At 36.0% G+C, this 19677-nt stretch overlaps 1 protein-coding gene across 1 annotated transcript in view; it reads right to left on the reverse strand.

Moving 5' to 3' along the window:
- Nucleotides 1-3346: 3346 nt before the first annotated feature.
- LOC121431738 (DNA-directed RNA polymerase III subunit RPC1-like) overlaps nucleotides 3347-19677 on the reverse strand; it is a 45465-nt gene continuing 29134 nt past the window's right edge. The window contains 16 exon segments of the mRNA XM_041629428.1: nucleotides 3347-3798; nucleotides 4836-4905; nucleotides 6005-6068; nucleotides 6481-6549; nucleotides 7729-7828; nucleotides 9044-9116; nucleotides 9818-9929; nucleotides 10499-10615; nucleotides 11489-11554; nucleotides 11860-12098; nucleotides 14481-14669; nucleotides 15764-15846; nucleotides 16663-16784; nucleotides 17600-17755; nucleotides 18517-18578; nucleotides 19250-19345. Of these exon segments, the coding sequence (XP_041485362.1) occupies nucleotides 3717-3798; nucleotides 4836-4905; nucleotides 6005-6068; nucleotides 6481-6549; nucleotides 7729-7828; nucleotides 9044-9116; nucleotides 9818-9929; nucleotides 10499-10615; nucleotides 11489-11554; nucleotides 11860-12098; nucleotides 14481-14669; nucleotides 15764-15846; nucleotides 16663-16784; nucleotides 17600-17755; nucleotides 18517-18578; nucleotides 19250-19345 (1700 nt within the window). The 3' untranslated portion in view covers nucleotides 3347-3716.

Below are 19677 nucleotides of genomic sequence, written 5' to 3' on the forward strand. Positions count from 1 at the left end.
GAAAGATACGTCAAGTTGATAGGTGATAGTTTGAACAATATTGGACAAATAATAAGAAAGTTATGAATTTGTAAAAGTTCTAAATATTGGTAATCACTACACCCATGGAGACTTCAATTTGGCTGCAGGGGCCCGTTGCAGAAAGAAAAAAAAAAAAAATCATGCGCAACTTTATTAACAGCGATCGATTTTTTGAATTGCATTTAAACGCAACTCTTTCTGCAGCGGGCCCCAGATGTCATAAAGATGTAGGCAAGGGATACTTTTCCCCATGCTCCAATACATAAAATGGCTAAAATGTCATCTTCCCAAGTTTTATTTCAAATTGCATTTTCTTTCATGAGGACATAAAACAATATACTACCTGGGTTATATTTAGATTACTGCCCCAGTGGAATGGGTACTTAGGAGAAAATCACAAATCCCTGATTATTAAGTTCATGGCCTATGGGAAAGATGTCCTTGCCCCTTGTCATAATTTACTTAACCAGTTGGCAATTTGAAATCTACAGTGTCTTAGTGATCTCAATTTTAAAGCAGCTTTAACTTTCTTATTGCTTGTCCGATTTCTTTCAAATTTTCCCCATGTTTAAGTTATTTTTCTCCTTTCCATCACAACATTTTATGACCAAGGCTGGGTTCTCCTGTAACAATACTATTCTGGACCCCATCTTACAAAGAGTTATGATTGATCCAATCTTAACTCTATGGAAATCCATCCATACCATAATTTTTTCAACAGGATATTTGCACAATCTCCTTAGTAAGCAAAGAGAACCACGCTGAATCTACAAGACAACGATGAATGTTTGAATATAAATCATATCTAGAAAATATTTTGAACAAATTTGCATTCTAGATGTTGCTGGCTTTCCATAGTTCGGATCAATCACAACTCTTCGTAAGACAGGGCCCTTGAGAGGTATTATAATAATTAAACCACACTTCATGATAATGTATTCATTAAAATTTACTTTTTTCCCTACCTTTCCAATTGGACAACTCAAAAAATGGCAAATTTCTGCAGCAGAATAAGAAGAATGCAAAATTAATCAACGAAATGAGTTGACAACTGGCACTCCATAAATGTGTGGTCTAAGCCATGTTTATCACCCCTTTGTCATATGGTAACCAGGGGAGCGTTTCATGAAAGGACTTGTCGGATAAAGTCCGACAAGTCCCATTTTATCCGACAGTTACTATACTAACAGTGCCTCTCGGCCAATCAGAATCAAGAAAAGATGTCAGATCTGACAACTTGTCAGACAAAAATGTTGATGAAATGCTCCCCAGGAGAGTAATTGTCGGGTTTGGAGGCCTAATCCCCCCCCCCCCTTCCCATAATTAAATTTCCATCAGCATAGGTCTGGGGTCTGTAACACAAAGATCATAGAACATTTTTCTACCATCAATGTACAATCAGTTGTAGAAATCAAGCGTACAATCAATCGCTAACCTTTGTGTTACGAGACCCAGATCAGAGAATTGGATTTTGATAGCCTCTGTAGTTGTCAGAGGCCCAATATTACAATTGGCTTTCATTTTGGGTCGGAAGTATACAATGCAAACATTTCTCATGTAAAGTAAATAAACCAGATTTATTTGTAGATGATTTCTTAATAGAAGCTCATGTAAAGCATGAGTAGGGAAAGTTAGGCTCCTTCCTCAAATAAAAGGGTGCCATTATAACTTGAAATCAATGAATGCCCTGGTATTATTGAGTCATCCATACACTGAAATATGAAACCTCAAAAATGGGATAATATTGGGCAGATTTTAGATCAGCATACATGTAGCATGAAACTTAGGAAGCCAATTTTCTGCTTCCAAGACTATGTCACCATGTACGCCGCTCTGTCCCTGTATATTAACATATTTCAACAATTTGAGTAGAAAGTCGCTGGCAATATACCAGGTGTTTTTTGAGGAACTTGGGCAGTGAGGTAAATTGAACACATCTCGTGCTTAGTGTATACACTAAATTTTAAATTTCACCAAGATAGGCGGATGTCATGTTCAAGGAAATATTTTCAATTATTCATAAATATCATATGTGTGTATTTTTTATCTTACATGATATACAGCTGAGGCCATAAGTTTTATCCATGAAATTAAAAAGTTGACATTTGCCAAATATCATAAAATTGACTATATAAAACATTTGTGCTATCATGATAAAAATTAGTATGTCATGCCCCTTCATCACGAGCTTAAAAAATATTTAGGTGTCATTTTTCCCCCAAAATATTCATATTTTCAACAAATTAAGTAAAACAAAAAACATTCAATATTTGTGCTAGTTACTTCTCAACACATACATTTTGGAAAATAAATCATAAATTTGACATTTATGAATCAATGTTTGAAAATATAATAAAATAATACATTTGGCATGAATATTACCTTTTTCTTCAAAGAAAATTCTACCTGAAATATACCTTACGATATCAAGTGTCACTGAATTCCATGGGTGTATGAATACTTTTGGCCTCAACTGTTGTAGTTTGCAGCAATGAATGTATTAGTTCATATCCTGATTTCACCGGTACATGTGACTCGCTTTATCATGTTGGTAACTGAATTACTTCCATTCATTTATCATCTCTAATTCCTTATTTTTGCATGAGTAGATTTAAATCCGCTTTCCTTAATTTGATACCTCATTCACAGAAAAAGGTAAAAACTATTATTTCATGATGTGTGATTTTATTTTTAAAATTCAGATACCATCCACCAAGTAACTATATCATGCCTTAAAGCAGATGAGAGATACTAAGGTGTACCATATTTCTTGTGGAATGCATTGTTATATGACACCTTTATTCTGAATTAAAGTTAAAAAAAGTGCATATTAACGAAATGATTTTTTTCTATAATTTCAGGTTGGGGTCATGTATAAACCATAAGTTCCCACAGACATGGACTGGGCCGTTTTCATTGAGAAAGAACCTGGTTTGAATTGACTCCACGGCAAAACAATTTATTAGAATGTAATTGAAATCATATTTCTTAATAGGTTTTATGACATTTAACTTGTGTTTTCACTCAAAACACTGTTTTATGTAGATCTGTCCATATTAGTCAAATCAATTTAGCCATGAAAAAGGTCTTTAAAACAAAGAATGACAATTGTTTAATTGGCACATACACAGTTTTAGTACCATAAACTTATCTGTTATTTTTTTTTTGGGGGGGGGCTCACTCAATTGACGAAAAAGTGTAACTAACAGATACCGAAAAACATTGCACACTACATTTTAGGAGTGTATCTGTAAGATACATTCTTTTACCATAAACAAGTTGGCAGATTTGTAAAAAAGTACTGCAGATAGCCTAAGTTCTCTTAAAATACCTGTAATTATGAGAGTAAGATAAATGAAAAGAGCTCCCTGAAAAACCCTCCCATATGTCAAAACCTGAAATCTATTATTCTCTCTGAGTTGGTGTAAATGAACGCCAAGAATAAAATGCTCCATTCTATACTTCAATCACTTGTCATTTTATCCTTGTGTCGCGTGCTTTGGTGTAATGCCATCACTTTAACTTGTGCGTGCTTCAAACGGAAGTGACCACGGCTCAAACGTCTGCATCAATTAAATAACTCTGCCAAGGTGTGGATCCTTCTATAATTTGGCATTTAGTGTTCCTTTTTAATACACTTTCAGTGTCTATTGTAAGGTGTTGTGTAGATGTCTCCTTGCATTCAGCATTTGGTGTCATAAGTTGGTGCCTGGAAGATGCAACTCTGGATTATCAAAGAGAAGATGCCTTTGCGGGGGTTTGACTGGTTTATCTGCCGTGATGGGAGACATACAGTTAAGGAAATTTAATTTCGTCTGCACTCAATATCATATAAAGAACTTGGTTATATTGGCCCGTATTCTGAAGTTGGGTTTAACTTAAACTCAGGTTTAAATATGGACAGCCAATTGTAACATGAATCACTAACAGTAGAGATATCATACTTCAGCTCATTCGGCTCTCAAATCATAATTGTCTAGGAAGTATAAATAGATGATTGTCTTTACCATCGATGAAGTAGGAAAGAGCACAGTAAACATAAGAAATATACAACTTAATAAAAAAATTTGATACTTTTGGCTTTCCATATTTAAACCTGAGTTTAAGTTCAACCGGACTTCAGAATATGGGCCACTGTATTTACATTCTATGAAATGGTTATATGGATCATAATTAGATAATCGACTGAAAAAAATCACCGAAATGGTTTTGAGATGATGATGGTTTATCAAATAAAAACGATCCACATCACTATCTTATAAAACAAATACCTACCTCACTGTCCTATAAAACATGTATACACCTCTTTTTGCTCAGACATAAGAATACGGGCATTGTGGCTCAGTGGTAGAGCGTCCGCCTCATGAACGGGAGGCCGTTGGTTCGATACTTGGCCAAGTCATACCAAAAAATGGGACCTTCTGCCTTCTTGCTAGCCGCATAGCATGTAGATTGGAGAAGGGTAATAATAACATTATTATGTTATGCAGGGCCCACATGAAGTGGCTACCCTGGGTAAATAAAACATTTATTATCATCCTTGTTTTGTTACCTTTGAAGCAGTCTAAGTGCACTTGGCTAAGACTTGGATATATCCAATGACGTTTGTAGATGTAATATACTAATGACTTAGAGGACATCATCATTTGTATACTATTTGATTTCTTTCTGTGTTTATAAGACGATGTTAATTAAATGCGTGATTGATTATAATTTCATTTCTACAAACAATTGGTGATTATTTTCTTGGATTCTGTTGAAATATATTTCTGATCATTACTACAACCAATGTTCATCAGTAATGAAAAGGATATTTGTGAAGAAGCTTGAAGATTCCTGTTCCAACGTTCATAGGGATGCCCATAATGATACATTCACTCACACCTAAAAGAAAAAAAGTCAGAATACAAACATGGCAGGCATATTTACAATGACCTTCATTGTGAAAGGAGCAAAATATCAGAGATTGTGACATGGATTTCATTACCCATATCTACCGGTGAATTTTTGGCAGGGACCGGAGGGTAAATTAAATATGTACAATTTCATGAAAGGGGGTAAAAATTACCAGTTTAATAACTAATTTCCAATGATATTGAGTTTCACACCTTATCAATGAACTATGTAAAGCCATGTAAATTAGATAACCGTGCAGGATTTCTCAATTTGCTTTGAATTTATTGGCCCGCAGCATGATGACATTATACTGCCCAACGTTGGCAAAAGGAAGCAAGTGACAAATCTGAGTTATTGTTGTTTCTGAAATACCCTTTGTTCTTTGTACAATGTATGTTGCATGTTCACACAAAATTTGGGGAAGAAATGATCGTTCTATGGAGAGATATTGAAGAAAATATGCTGCTAAATTGCATTGATACCTATGTAAATGACAAACACACTGCTCCTTTACAACAAATGATACTTTTGTAACTTGCTTCCTTTTGCCAAAGTAGGCAGTATAGTATTGTGTATGGGTGCGGCCATATCTGTTGTTAGTTTGATAATTACATGGATGGCCTGAGTGCTGGAATGATAGCACCATCTCAGGATGAGAAGTGTAGAATCAAAGTACATGGCCGCACAAATGCCATTGACCCATTGGCCCATATTCTGAAGTCGGGTTGTGGTTTAAGTATGGAAAGCCAATTCTTACATAAATCACTAACAGTGGAGATATCATACATCAGCTCATTTGGCTCTCAAATCATTCATAATTGTCTAGGAAGTATAAATAGATGATTGTCGTCACCATTGATGAATCAGTAAAGAGCACAGTAAACATAAGAAACATACAACTTTATAAAATTTTTGATACTTTGGGTTTCCCAAACACTTTAAACCCGAGGTTACATAAAACCCGACTTCAGAATACGGGCCATTGAGCTGAAAGAACCTAGAGTCTCGCTCTCTATTATGCACGTGAAAAATGCTAAAACATAAAAACAAGGATATCACCGAAATGATAAACCGCTACATTTCTTACCACAGATGGCGTCTTTTTGTCCGAAGTAGGCAGCATCAAAGAGATGATCAGAAGTCCGTTCAAACTACAGAATAAATATAAGATTCCAAACATATTTTAGATTAATTTATGCATAATATAATCTGAAAAAACAATATTTTCTCCACATTTGTCACCTACATTTAGGCTATTTTATAAAACATGTGTTACAAGCTGCTAAAATCATTAAAACTTCACAGGCTGAGAGAAAATTTGATAGTGTCCATTGTCAAAAATGTTCACCCTTTCTTATACTGTTTATTAATGGAGTTAGATTTCTATCATGAAAGGGTACTTTTTTTTGGGGGGACAGTGTTATAAATGAATTCATTTCATCATATATGCCTATGATTTTATTACTATAAACATGTTCGTGTTTGAACCTTTGAATATGTTTTCTAATCCAAAATTTATTTTTTTAATACATAAATAGGAAAATAAATAAAATGTAAACTTACGGATGCTAACATGAGCACGCTTTCCTTCATCTTGGCAAGACCGAAGCGAGTGATACCAAGAACTTCACCCTGGAACAATGGAAATGAATTAAACTGCTATTCAAAATCTTTTAATAAGAAAGTAGCAGTAAAAACCAACATTCTGGAGCTTTTCAAAATGCACTCATAGAAATTAAATGACATCAATTTTCAGTTCTATGATATATTGTTTTGTTCTACCGTTTTGTTCATTCATGCGCTTTTACTCCGATAAGTGCATTAAAAAAGCTTCAGTATGTCGCTTTTAATGCAATTTTCTGATTTTGCAATACCATACACTTAAATGTACAACATTACATAGAAAATCAGCTGATTCATGCCTAGCAAGGTGGGGTATTCATGACTACATGGGGAGGGAGGCTGCCCAAAAAAAGAGAGAAATGTCTGTTTTTATATAAAAAATTTCAACCACAAGGCACATAATAATATGTGCAGCAGATCCTCTTTTATGAAATTCACATGCAATTACACCTTCATTGAAAAACCTGATAATTGTACTCCCTTGTTACACATGTTTTCAAATATTTGATGTATTCTCAAGGATCAAACATACAAAAAGGGTGATTATAATGTGAATTAAAGAAAATTGACACCTCACAGAGCCCCAATTTAAGAAGAAAAATGCCATGAACACATATTTACCATATATGGCTGGAAAGAGCATCTTCTCCCAAATAATTTGATACCAAATTTTTTTGGTTTGTCTTCATGCTTGGATAATCAGTAGGTATTCTTCTCATTGATGTAAATTTTGATTTGGGCCAAAGTAAGGCATGAATGCAATGAATGAACCCCAAATGCCAATGCCGTCATAATCCTTCATGAGTTGGTACACATATTTGCAAATCCTTTTTCAATTAAATTATACTAAAAGTGTTTATTAGACAACTATAATGGAAATTACTGAAATGTTGTTTTAAAATGTATTTTAATGCAACCGTTGTAGGATTATGACATCACTGACACCTGGATTCATTCATCGCAGTCATGCCTTACTTTGGCACAAATCAAAATCTACATCACTGCAAAGAATACCTCCTGATCATCCAAGCACATGCATATGGAAGGCACATATGCAGGGGGGGGGGTTCAGGGATTCAAACCCCTTCCCCTCAAATTTTATTTTTTTTATTTGCTTGTCAATTTTGTTTGTTACAAAACAACCTAATTTTTCTCTTCTTTTTTTTACGGACTATCACAAACACTAACCTTATACGTCATAAGATCTCCCAGCAGCATGACATGACGATGGTCGATGCTCATTCCGTGGCTCACCATCGTGTATTCAATCTCACTCATAATACAGCGTCTGACGGCAGAAACATCAAGAGTTGATCAAACAGAGGTGTCAATGAAATCAACTTATCAAAAATACTTAATTTGAGCCCATATTCAGTTATCAGTTATCCAATAAACCTATCAAAAACAGTTGAGTCCATTTTTATAGTAAATTCTATGAATAAACCTATCAAAAAACTCGAGTTGAGTCCATTTTCATATCAAAATGATTTCATTTGTGCATGAATATCATAGAGATAAGTGCATTTATAGGGGAAAAATGACATTTCAAAATTGTGTGCAATATTTTAATTGAATTACACATTATACAATCCAAGAATGCAATTACTTGCAACAAATTTTCAAAATAAACTTCATAATGCATTTGAATGAATTTACTCTTTCTCTCGGGCAAGTTAGTTTAAATTCATTTATGCTTTTTTTTGTATGTTATTTTATCAATTATATCCGCAATTGTATTCTTCAACTGGGAATAACCCCTTTCAAGCTCCTTGTAGCTTTTTGGTTTTTCCCATATTTCTCTTTTTTATAAGTTTTATAATTTCAAATCCCTATTTCTGTTCACTATGTAATTCTACATAATTCAATTAACTTTTATTCTTTGAATGTATATATTTTTTATTGTTTTTTTTATCATGAGAATAAAATCAATCAATTTATATTGGACAATTGCTCTTAAAGGTCGAATCCACCCGGGAAAATTGTTGATTTGAATCGAAAGTTTCGCTTATTTTTCACAAAACAGTTAAATGCACAACTCAGTGATATGCAAATGAGAGAGTCGATGATGTCCATCACTCACTATTTCTTTTGTTTTTTATTGTTTAAATAATACAAATTTTCAATTTTTACAGATTTGACAATAAGGACCAACTTTTAAAATAATGGTAAATCCACATGTTCAGGGAGGAATAAAACTTTGTTTCACTAGACAAGGAGGAAAAAATTAGAAATTTTCCTATTTCATATAATAAAATACAAAATAAATAGTGAGTGGGTGATGTCATCAGTCTGCCAATTTGCATACTGACCGGATGTGCATATAACTGTTTTGTGAAATTAAGCAAAACTTTAGAATGTCACAACTTTCTTATTTTACATCCGGTTTTTGATGAAATTTTCAGTGTTTTGCTTGTTGGATTTTTCTCCTTTTTTCAAAATCAACCTTTAGTTGGGGTGGACTTGTCCTTTAAGGGAACTTGAAGGAATCTGAAATGATAGTTACCTCGCTGCTTCAATTCCTAATGTCTTCTCCATCTCATACGTGTTATTTGATGTGGTATATGTTCCCTTCACTCCTGTGAAAATATAATCATGATTAATAATATTATCAAAGCACAAAATATAATATTATTCTCCTTGAATACAGCTTTTTTTTCTCTAAAGCACTATACAGGTACAGGCAAACATAATCATGATTGATATTATCAAAGCCCAAAATATAATTGTATTCTGCTTGAATACAGTGATTTTTCTCTGAAGCACGTTGCAGATACAAGCAAACCTACTGAAGCAAACACCTATATAGAAAGACCAACACTCAAAACCACTAGAGTAATACTATCTTGAGAAGATAAAGACACAAAGAGAAGGAGAAAGAGAAAAAAGAGAAAACACGAGAGAAAGAAATAAACAAACAGGAAAAAGAAATACAAAAAAAAGAGAGTAGGGGAAAGAGAAAAAAAAAGAATATACAGAGATGGAGAAAGAGAAAGGAAAAAAGAACGAAAAAGGAAAGAGAAATTCAAAGAGAGAGAGAAAAGAAATCGGATAGGAAGAAGAGTTAGAATATCAGATTCCTTGAATGCACTAAGCACTCGAAGGCAGCTTGAGCTAAAGTTGAGGTAATAATGATAATGCACATTGGATTACATTATTTCTAGGTAGATAGCGCTATACAAGGCCTGTTATTAGTTTTAATATCAAATACAATTATCATTATTAAGGCAAATAGAATTCAAAGAATATAACGGGGGGGGGATGAAAGAGCGAAGCATACCTCTCGTTGCAATAACTCCTTGTAGATTATCTCCTTCTACCAATAACTTGTATTTCTGCTTGCCTCCTTTCTCATCAATGTGGATGACAGCACGGTTCACGTTAGGAGATCCCTGATGAAAAAAAAGGAAAACATGACAATGTCAATCATATAAAATCACTGATGGCAATAATGGCCTATTATTCTTTTAACATCACAATTTATTTTTATAGCTCCCTTTTAGTAAATCACAAATTTTCCTTTTTTTTTCAAAACTTTCTCTGCATATTTCAGATCTATCTCTCTTCATGAGGTTTGCTCCATCTTTCCTTTCTCCTAGGTTTATGATATCCCAACCAGAGCACCTTTTTACTAACTCATCAATTAAAATAAAGATCCCAGCTCTGAAGAGAAGAGTTAAATCTACATGGTCACAAAACTTAAAGATAAATACCAGTAGTGGTAAGAATCTCAAAATGAGTTCCAACAAAATCCAATAAAATGACCACCTAAGTGTTTGTATGTATGAATAAAAAATATGTGCCAATAGGCTCTGGAAAAAATTTGCCGAGAAATGAGCAAAATAAGCATAGAATTCCATAAAATGTAAGGCATTTTCCAAGCAATATGAATAGACTGTCCAACATATGCCTTTTTGTGTTGGTCATCATCATCAGAATGATTGTTTTAATACATTCCTACCTGTATGACTATATCAGTCAGGCTCTGCTTCAAGAACTGAAGATTGTAGTACATGGAGCTCTTACTACTCTCTGCTGGTTCCACGGTTATCAGGTCTTCGGCTACAGCTTGCAGTTGCTGCGATGAAGAACAGGGAGCAGCGAAATAAGAAATAATAAATACTGCAAGGGAACATTATTCTATTGGCATGGTAGTGTTTCAAATGGAAGTATGAACAATCACTACATATGTAATCTGCTGATAAGGGGGTCTATATACAGTTGCGCTCAAAAGTGAACCCCACCACAAGATGCACTCCTTCATGCCGAGTGTTGAATGTAAACAACAATAATACAATGTTCGGTGAGCCAAGAGAAACAAACTTTATTGAATGTAATATTTTATTTCCTGACTTCACTATTAAATATCTAAAACATGGCAGAACTTGAAACTTTAAATCTGTTCATTCTCGGGGGGGGGGGGGGAGGGGTCACTAACTTTCAAGCACCACTGTACATGAATTTCAAGAATTTAAAAGCATCTAATGCTATAACATTAACACTTAATGCCAAAACAGTCTGTGGTAGGAGTTTTGAAGGTTTGCATGGTGGTTAGACTGGATGGAGAGAGATTTGCAGCTACACCCTGTAAGATAGTCCTGCTATTCCTGACAAAGAGCAAAGCATATGTGCTCGAAATATCAAGAATAACAGTTCTTTTAAGAGCTATCTTCATACAGATAAACCAACCGTCCTTTTCAGGACTAACTTACATGGTGTAACCGCAAATCTCACCATCCAGCTTGTGGTAGATCTAAACTTTACTGATAGTGCCTGACAATATCTTTGACAAATTCAAGCAAGGAGGTAGGAGGAGCATGATAATAGTGAAGAATTAGCACCAACCAGGTGGTAATATGAAATAGGATTAAGGCAAAATATGTGAGGAAATGAAAAGCATTAATGGGAAAAAAAATGGAATAACCCACGTCAGTAAATCATGCATACTTACACCAGGTTTGACCTTGAGTTTTGAAGCACAGATTGACATACAGATGCTTTCTGCGGACACTTCAAGCTATCCAAAAGAACAAGAGGCAACAATAATTACAATGGTTTTCACAAAGAATGAAAACATTTAATATGTCTTGTTTTTTAGAGTTATAGAGATCTTTATTCATTAATCAACAGATTTTCTTTTTCAATCTAGTTTCTGGTTGTTAATGTCATTTTGCAACAAATCTATTGCAAAATTGAATACAACACTTTCGATGAAGTAAAGAACCCTAAAACCGATGAGCAATTTATTAAAAGTATCTTGCAACCCACTCTTAATGTGCACGAGGAGACCATATCAACAAGACCTTGACATCTCCAACTAACCTTGAGCAGCCTGATTCTGTCCAGGTCCAACTTGATGAGCACGAAGCAGTTATCAGGGAGGAAGACCTCCTCGATGTACTCGCTCACCTCGCCCAGCAACGTCTTCTCGATGCGACCTTTGACCAGACGCGCAAAGTCAGCGTCGTCCACGACGTCAAGCTGGGCGGTGATGATGGGGGTGCTGATGTTCTTACTGGCGTTGATAATCTCCTTGATCCGAGGCACACCCAAAGTGATATGTGCAAGTCAAAGGTCAAGGTCAAAGATCAACTAACTCTACGATTAGCATGGTAATTTCTTTTATTTAAATTGTCTGGGGCTTGAGAGAATGTTAGAAAGGGAAAAACATATCTTTAAATTTCTAATCTCCTTTAGTGCATGCACTCTTCATCATTTATTTCCACTTTCATCCACAAATGTGGAAAAAAAATTATCACAATATTACAGATATTTCACTTAATAGGATTTTTTCAAAGTGAAACCTTTTTTTTTCATACACACTGCATATTGCCATCATTATCACCACTATCACTATCATAATTACCACCAACATAATTGTCACCACAACCACAAACCTACTCTGTTGTCATCATTACCATCATCATCAGAAGAGGAACGCCTCTGGCAGTCTCGCCTGCATTATGCAATTCGATATAGCAGCAGTACTGACTTTGAAAACAACTTAGATAAATAATCTTTATAAGAGGGGGAAAAAGCAAACATGAAATCCTAACTGACCCTGATCATGTGACTTGCAACTCCTGATGATCAGTGGTACTTGATTACCCGTAAGTCAAAGTTTAATGAAATCAATAACGTAACCTTGGTTAAGATTTCAAAGTTGAAGACTGTGCTAGCATGTGCAGGCGAGACAAAATTCACAAAATCTTTCTTTTTCTTGATATTTGAACAAGAATAAACCCTTGATAAAACCCAAAACCTGATTGACACAAAATGCAAAAAAGCAAAGCCGACCTATCTCATGCTTTCTCAAAACATCTATATGGACTGTATCTTGAATCTTGCTTCAAATCTAATTAGCATAAATTGGTTTTGAGTTGAAAACGCAGCCCACTAGCATACTATCACCTATTCATGCCAGCCGAAAAAAGGGCTGACATAAATAGATAATAAACAAGGCCAGCATAAAGGTTAGCTGGGGTTATGGTATGTTGTAGAGTCTTGTGTTGTGCATGTTTATTGTTATGTTGATGTGATGACATCATCATCACATGACTGGTCACATGTTCTGTTATATGTGTCTCTCTACACTGGCCTTGCTTGCTCACTGCCTCCAGTTGATGGGCACGCAAGGCCTTCCTTTTATATCCCAGCAAATGATCTGCAAACTTTTTAACAGTTAGGGAAGAAACCACCACGTGATGATTTACCTTCCCAAATATCATGCATAAACATGATGTTTGACAATAGAATTTAGTGCTATCATCCAATAGGCAGAGAGGGGGTGACAATCTTTTATCATGCTTTCATGAATACGAAATAAGGAATTCATTACATAATTTGAATAACTTGAATTCATCATGACCATTTTGCATACTTAGGTATATTCAAACATCATGCTTACAATGGCTAAATTGTTAGAAAGCTAACCTCGGATTCTTTGCATTTCAAAGGTGAGTATTCTTCCATTCATACTGTTCTCTCAATACAGAACATACATCACCATCAGGAATGTCCAATAATGGTGGAACACAACACCTGTAAATAATGAATGCATGATTCAGGATTGTTGCTAGGTCAGACAATGACCTGTAAACATGCCATGAATACCATTGTGGCAAAGATGATTACACAACACCTTTAAATAATGAATGCATGATACATGATTGTTATGTATACCATTGTGGCAAAGATGATTACTGCATGGTTTATGCCGTTGCTAGGTCAGACTAGGATTGGTGAATACATTACAGATTGGCTATTAACCCATTGAGTCCAATTCCTAAGAAAACTTGGTATGTTTAATGGAAAATGTGTATCATACTCAATGGGGCTGTGCTATAGGGGCAGTGGGGGGGTTGACCCCCCCCCCCCCCCCCCCCCAGGTTCTTCATGTAGTCAAAAAGGGGGGAGAGATCAAAATTTAGAGAAAGAGAAAAAAAGGAAGAAGAAAGAAGAGTGATAATAGTAATATTTTATTTACCCACATAGCCACTTCAGTTTGGAAACTGCTCTACCAGCGGGCCCTGCTTAACACAATATGTTATTATTACCCTTCTCCAACCTAAATGCTGAGCGCCTAGCAAGAAGACAGAAGGTCCCATTTTAATAATCTTTGGTATGACTCGGCCAGGGATCGAACCCATGACCTCTTCATGAGGCGGGTGCTCTACCACTGAGCCACCATCCCAGATAGATATATCAAGGTCATGTGCATGGAAGTTTCCTGTATATTATCAATATACCCATTATTCAAAATTTTGCCCAGCCCAATAAATAAATGAATGAATGAATGAACGAACAAAGGAACGAACGAATGAATAATCATGTCATCTTTCCACTACTACCACCACCACCAAACCCCACATGTCACCACTTATACCACCAGCACCATCACCAACGTCATCATCCTCCTTCTCCTCCTGTTTTATCAAGGATATTCATGGAAGCGACTCCAGCAAAATGGAAAGTCTTGAGGGTCATCTGTGTTCCCGGTTCCCCGATACTCTGTGCCCCCAAGGCACCGACCGTCGTCCCAGGTTCAATACAGGCCCTCTGATGCTTGGACTTGCACATGGTCAAGAAGCGACGAAGCTGCGTCGACGTGATGCGATGAAGCTGATACAAGACTACAGAGGAAGGAGAGCAGTTGGTTGTTTGTGTTAGTATGATAAATCATTTGTAATATATTGTACTTGTACGCTTAAATTGGTTGCTACACTCTTGATAGCCTGCAACGTAATATGACCCCAATTTTAACCCATTACTTTACAAGTAAAGTCCAACCGTTTAAAAAATCAAATGTCTTTCATTTTATCTCCAGAAAAACTTTGAAGAACTTTCTTAATCAGAATCCTCCCTATAAAGTACACCATAACCAATAATGCACTTCATGATGAAATTACACCAGGTGATATCAGACTTGTTGTCTGTGTTAACGTTAGTATAGAGTGTGAATCAGGCTGCCCTTATGTATCTAGCTCAAACCCTGAATGTAAAGCAGATACAGAAAAGTGCATCTAAATGTAACTACTATCATTAATGCATTAATGTTGGTTTACCAAAATGATGATAAAGACATCATAGCTAGCTCCACACAGAGAGACATCAGCCAGTGTTACACCAACACCAGTTGTCGACACCAAACTTGAAATCATCCAACAAGGTAACATAGCACAAGCCTCATATCAAGTTGGGTGCTGTGGCTGGTGTAATAACACTAACGCCAACACCAGATGTCAACACCCCACATGAAATCCCCCAGTGACATTGGTCACAGAACCAGCCTCATATCAAGTTAGGTGCTGTGGCCGGTGCCATAACACTAACACCAACACCAGACATCAACACCGAACATGAAATCACCCACTGAAATCAGTCACTGCACCAGCCCCTTTTTCAAGTTTGGTGCTGTGGCTGATGTAACACCAACACCAAATGTCAACATCAAACCTGAAATCACCCGTTTTATTTCAAGCTTAATGTTAATAGTGCTAGTGTTGATAGAATAAAACATGCCTTTTTTACCTTGACTTCTAAACCAAATATAGGTTTACAAACATGATAGCAGTCACATAATAGATACATGTAGCTCAACACATACATGTAGCTATAGTTAGTCAGTTGTACCAAGACTCATTTCAGTGCTGTGGATAATGCAAAAACACTGACACCAGCTGTTAACACTGAACTTGAAACGAATAAATCTTAGAGCAGAACGTACCATCAGGTTCCGTCTGAGCTTCATCAATCTTGTAGGCACGTCGACTCTTCTGTAGAGCAGTACAGCATTCATCTATGAAGTCACTACAGAGGGAATTAGACAAACCTCAAAAGCATATACATTTTGCTAGAGACTGAAAATATCACATTGAGAGAAAGTGATCCTCAAGCAGGCTTGACTGTACTATCAATTGATTGTGGTCATTTTGATTGGAATTGAAAATGAAATATTGGATCTTATGGACATCATTTGAACAAGTTCAATGGAGGAAATTATTGCATGAATTGAATTTATTGAACAGCATGATCATTATCATCACTGTCATCAGCATTTTCAGCATCATCACTATCATCATCATCAACATCATCAACATCATCATCATCATATTCTTCAACATCATATTGATCATCATCACTATCATCATAAATATCATCACCGTCATGATCATCACCATCATCACCACCACTACCATCATCATCACCATCACCATAATCACATCACCGTCATCATCACCATCTTCATCATCATCATCACCATCATCATCACCATCTTCATCATCATCATCATCATCACATCATCATCACCATTTACCATCACCATCACCACCACCACCATCATCACCATCACAATCATCATCATATTCATCACCGTTATGATCACCATTATCATCATCACCATCATCGTCATCATCATCATTATCACCGTAACTAACCAACATCATCACCATCCCCATAATCATCACCATCATATTCATCACCACCATCATCATCACCACCACTATCAACACACCCCATCACCATCACCACCACCACCATCATCACCATCACCACCATATTTAGAATCAAAGTTGTTCTTTGTCATATTCATGTACAAAGTCCCTGGATCAGTCGTCTCCTCACCTAAGCGCGGTTCTAAATTCCTGACTACACTCTGCAAACTCTTTACTCTTTATGATCTCACTGGCCGTTCTCTGGATGTCAATGCTTCCCAAGGAATACTCCTTCTTGCATGGATACTTGTTCTATGAAAACAACACAGGATAAATGATGTCAGAATGTTGAATGTAGTCCTTAGATAATACAGTTAGCATATACATCCATTTATTTTGAAGAGTTATACAGCAATATGTAAAGGGTGCCACACTAGTTTAACAGATCTTATTTTTTTGTTTGTACATCAATAAGAAAGTGGGGGGAAAGGTATTCATCCATGCAGGGCCCTCACTATGGAATTCCCTCCCACAAGAGATCCGAGATACATGCAGCAAGAGTGTCGAGATTAAACTAAAAACTTACCTCTTTAACTGATTTTATCAATATTTCCTGTTACTTGTAATTTTGTTTGCTTCATTTCTGCACCTTGAGCATCTCTTAAGAGATGGATATGGCGCCCAAAAATCGCATATATCATTATTGTATTTGTATATATATTTTTGGGGCAATAAAGTTTCAACTTCAACATCAGAAAACAAGCAATCCCATAAAATAATCAACTTTTGGGATGTCCAGCCCTAATTTTTCTCACTCTTACTTCACTTCACGAACGGCCCAAGTCATGTTCACATAAGAGCATCACACGGTTTCATAAGAACTCACTGAGACCATATATACTTTCAAGAAGGTCTACTGATTAATCCCTATGCTTCCCTGTGCATGGGATTCATCTTTCAGTTATATATATTTCTCTAAAATTTCACTTCTCCCCTGCAGCGTGTGCTATCTAGTAATTGTTCTCGACCTATATTGGAGACAAGGCCTCCCATGAAAATGGTGGCGCATGTATTTTGAAACAGTGAAATGTTCACATGCATTTATCTCACACGTTTTCTCAGCATACCTGAACATGTTGCAAGACTCTGGGTAAGTCGACCTGCTTGTCCTTCCCTTCCATGGCTGCCGGGTCCAAACCGTCATCACCGTACTTAAACTGTATAATGTCTCCCATAGAATTACGTACCGTCTGGTCGTAGTGTGAACACAGGTCCTCCAATGACTGTGGGTTGAATGGGAAGATAAGGTGTGTTCAAACAATGAGAACATATGAAATATTATTTCCTATAAAGTTTTAAGTGTTTTTATCTTTAAAGTGAACATAGGTGCTCCAATGATTGCAGGTTGAGAAAGATAAGGCACATTCATATAATCAAGGCAAATGAATGCATATTAAATGATATCTCCCATAATGTTTATGGGGGTTTTTTATCACAGTGTGAACACAGGTCCTCTTAGCTGCACTTAAATACCGTGATGCCATGTATCCATGCCCATGAAGATTATAATTGTCAACGAGCAGCTGAATGTAAGATACCATATTTGTCAACATTTGATTATAGTAAACCCTTGAAGATATGCACTCCCATTATTTTAAAACAGGGAGGAAGAGGTCATCACTTGTGTGTGAAGTTTTGCGTAACAGCCTTGAGGAACATCGCCTGGATCCACATGGGATAAGACCATATAGATTGGTGCTCAAAACTTTGTGAACCCCACAAGAAAATGAACAAAGAGTTCAAGTTCAGTATGTTTGAGATAATTGATTGTGAAGTCAGGTGATAAAATATTACATTCAATAAAATTTGTATCTCTGGGCTTGCCAAACATGTGTTGTTGTCTACATGTGCATTCAACACTAAGCATGAAGGAGTGCATCTTGCAGTGGGTGGGATTCACTAACGTTTAAAAACAACTGTAAGAATAAGAGAAAGTTGGACAAAACCTAGCCCGAATTCACCTGCCACTGTGCCATCCCCTTACCTTAACAAGTCTCCTCTGCATGTAACCTGTCTCGGCAGTCTTTACAGCGGTATCAACCAGGCCTATGAGCAGAAGACACAAGAGAATTAGATTGGGGAATATATTGTTCTCCTTGGAGTAACAGAAAGATAGCATCATTATCATTACCGCCATCAAAGCCACCATAGCCGCCATCATCATCTCATTATCATCATCAATCATCATCAGTTTTAACTATTGATATTTCTTGGGTATTTGCATTTCAACAAGCCTTTTTATGGCTTTTTTATGGATTTCCATTCATTATTTTGTTCATCTATTTTTTTATAATTATGTGCCAACCATAATTTTGTCATCACCACTATTTGTTTCAGTTATGTTCTGTTGATACCTTTGCTTTGTTTTATGTTAAACAATTATTTATTTTTACTTTGTGTATATATACTCTTGTTCTCATTTTGTTCTTTTTAATGAATTTGGAAATAAATGCTGAATTGAATTTTCAGTCATCATCTTCTTCTTCATCGTAGTGGTCATTGTCGTCATCCATCATCATCATCATAATCATCATCATCATCATCACCATCATCATCACAACCATCATCATCATATCACCCTCATCATCATATCACCCTCATCATCATCATCATCGTCATCATCAGTAATAACTGTGGTTGTCATCATTACAGTCACCATTTTCATCATCAATCATTTTCACTCTCTATCATGATTAATAGAAGACGGATGCCTATACCTTCTCTCCCTGCCATGGTATGGAAAAAGAACTCCGATGGGGTCAATCCCGAGTAGAAACTATTCTTCACGAACCCCTTGGCCGACGGGATACGAGCTGTACACAAAAAATACAAACATTCCTCAAGCTACATTCAGTTGACAATCAGGGGCCCATTTCACAAAACTTGTAATCACATTCTTCAAATAATAGCTACTGAAATCCATAAATTTATTTGGCTGATAGCCATCTTGTTATAGAATTTTGTGCAATTGATATAATACCACGTCTTTGTGAAATAGGTCCCGAGCCTATCCTAAGTTTGTTAAATATACCTATCATTCTTTCTCAAGGTGTAAATTAATTTTCATTTCAGGAAATAAGGAAGGGCTACAGGATCAAAAGATTGTATTATCTAAAAGGCATAGCAAGAAACTTACATTCAATTG

This window comes from Lytechinus variegatus, chromosome 18 (assembly GCF_018143015.1).
Source record: "Lytechinus variegatus isolate NC3 chromosome 18, Lvar_3.0, whole genome shotgun sequence".
Taxonomy (NCBI): Eukaryota; Metazoa; Echinodermata; class Echinoidea; order Temnopleuroida; family Toxopneustidae; genus Lytechinus; species Lytechinus variegatus.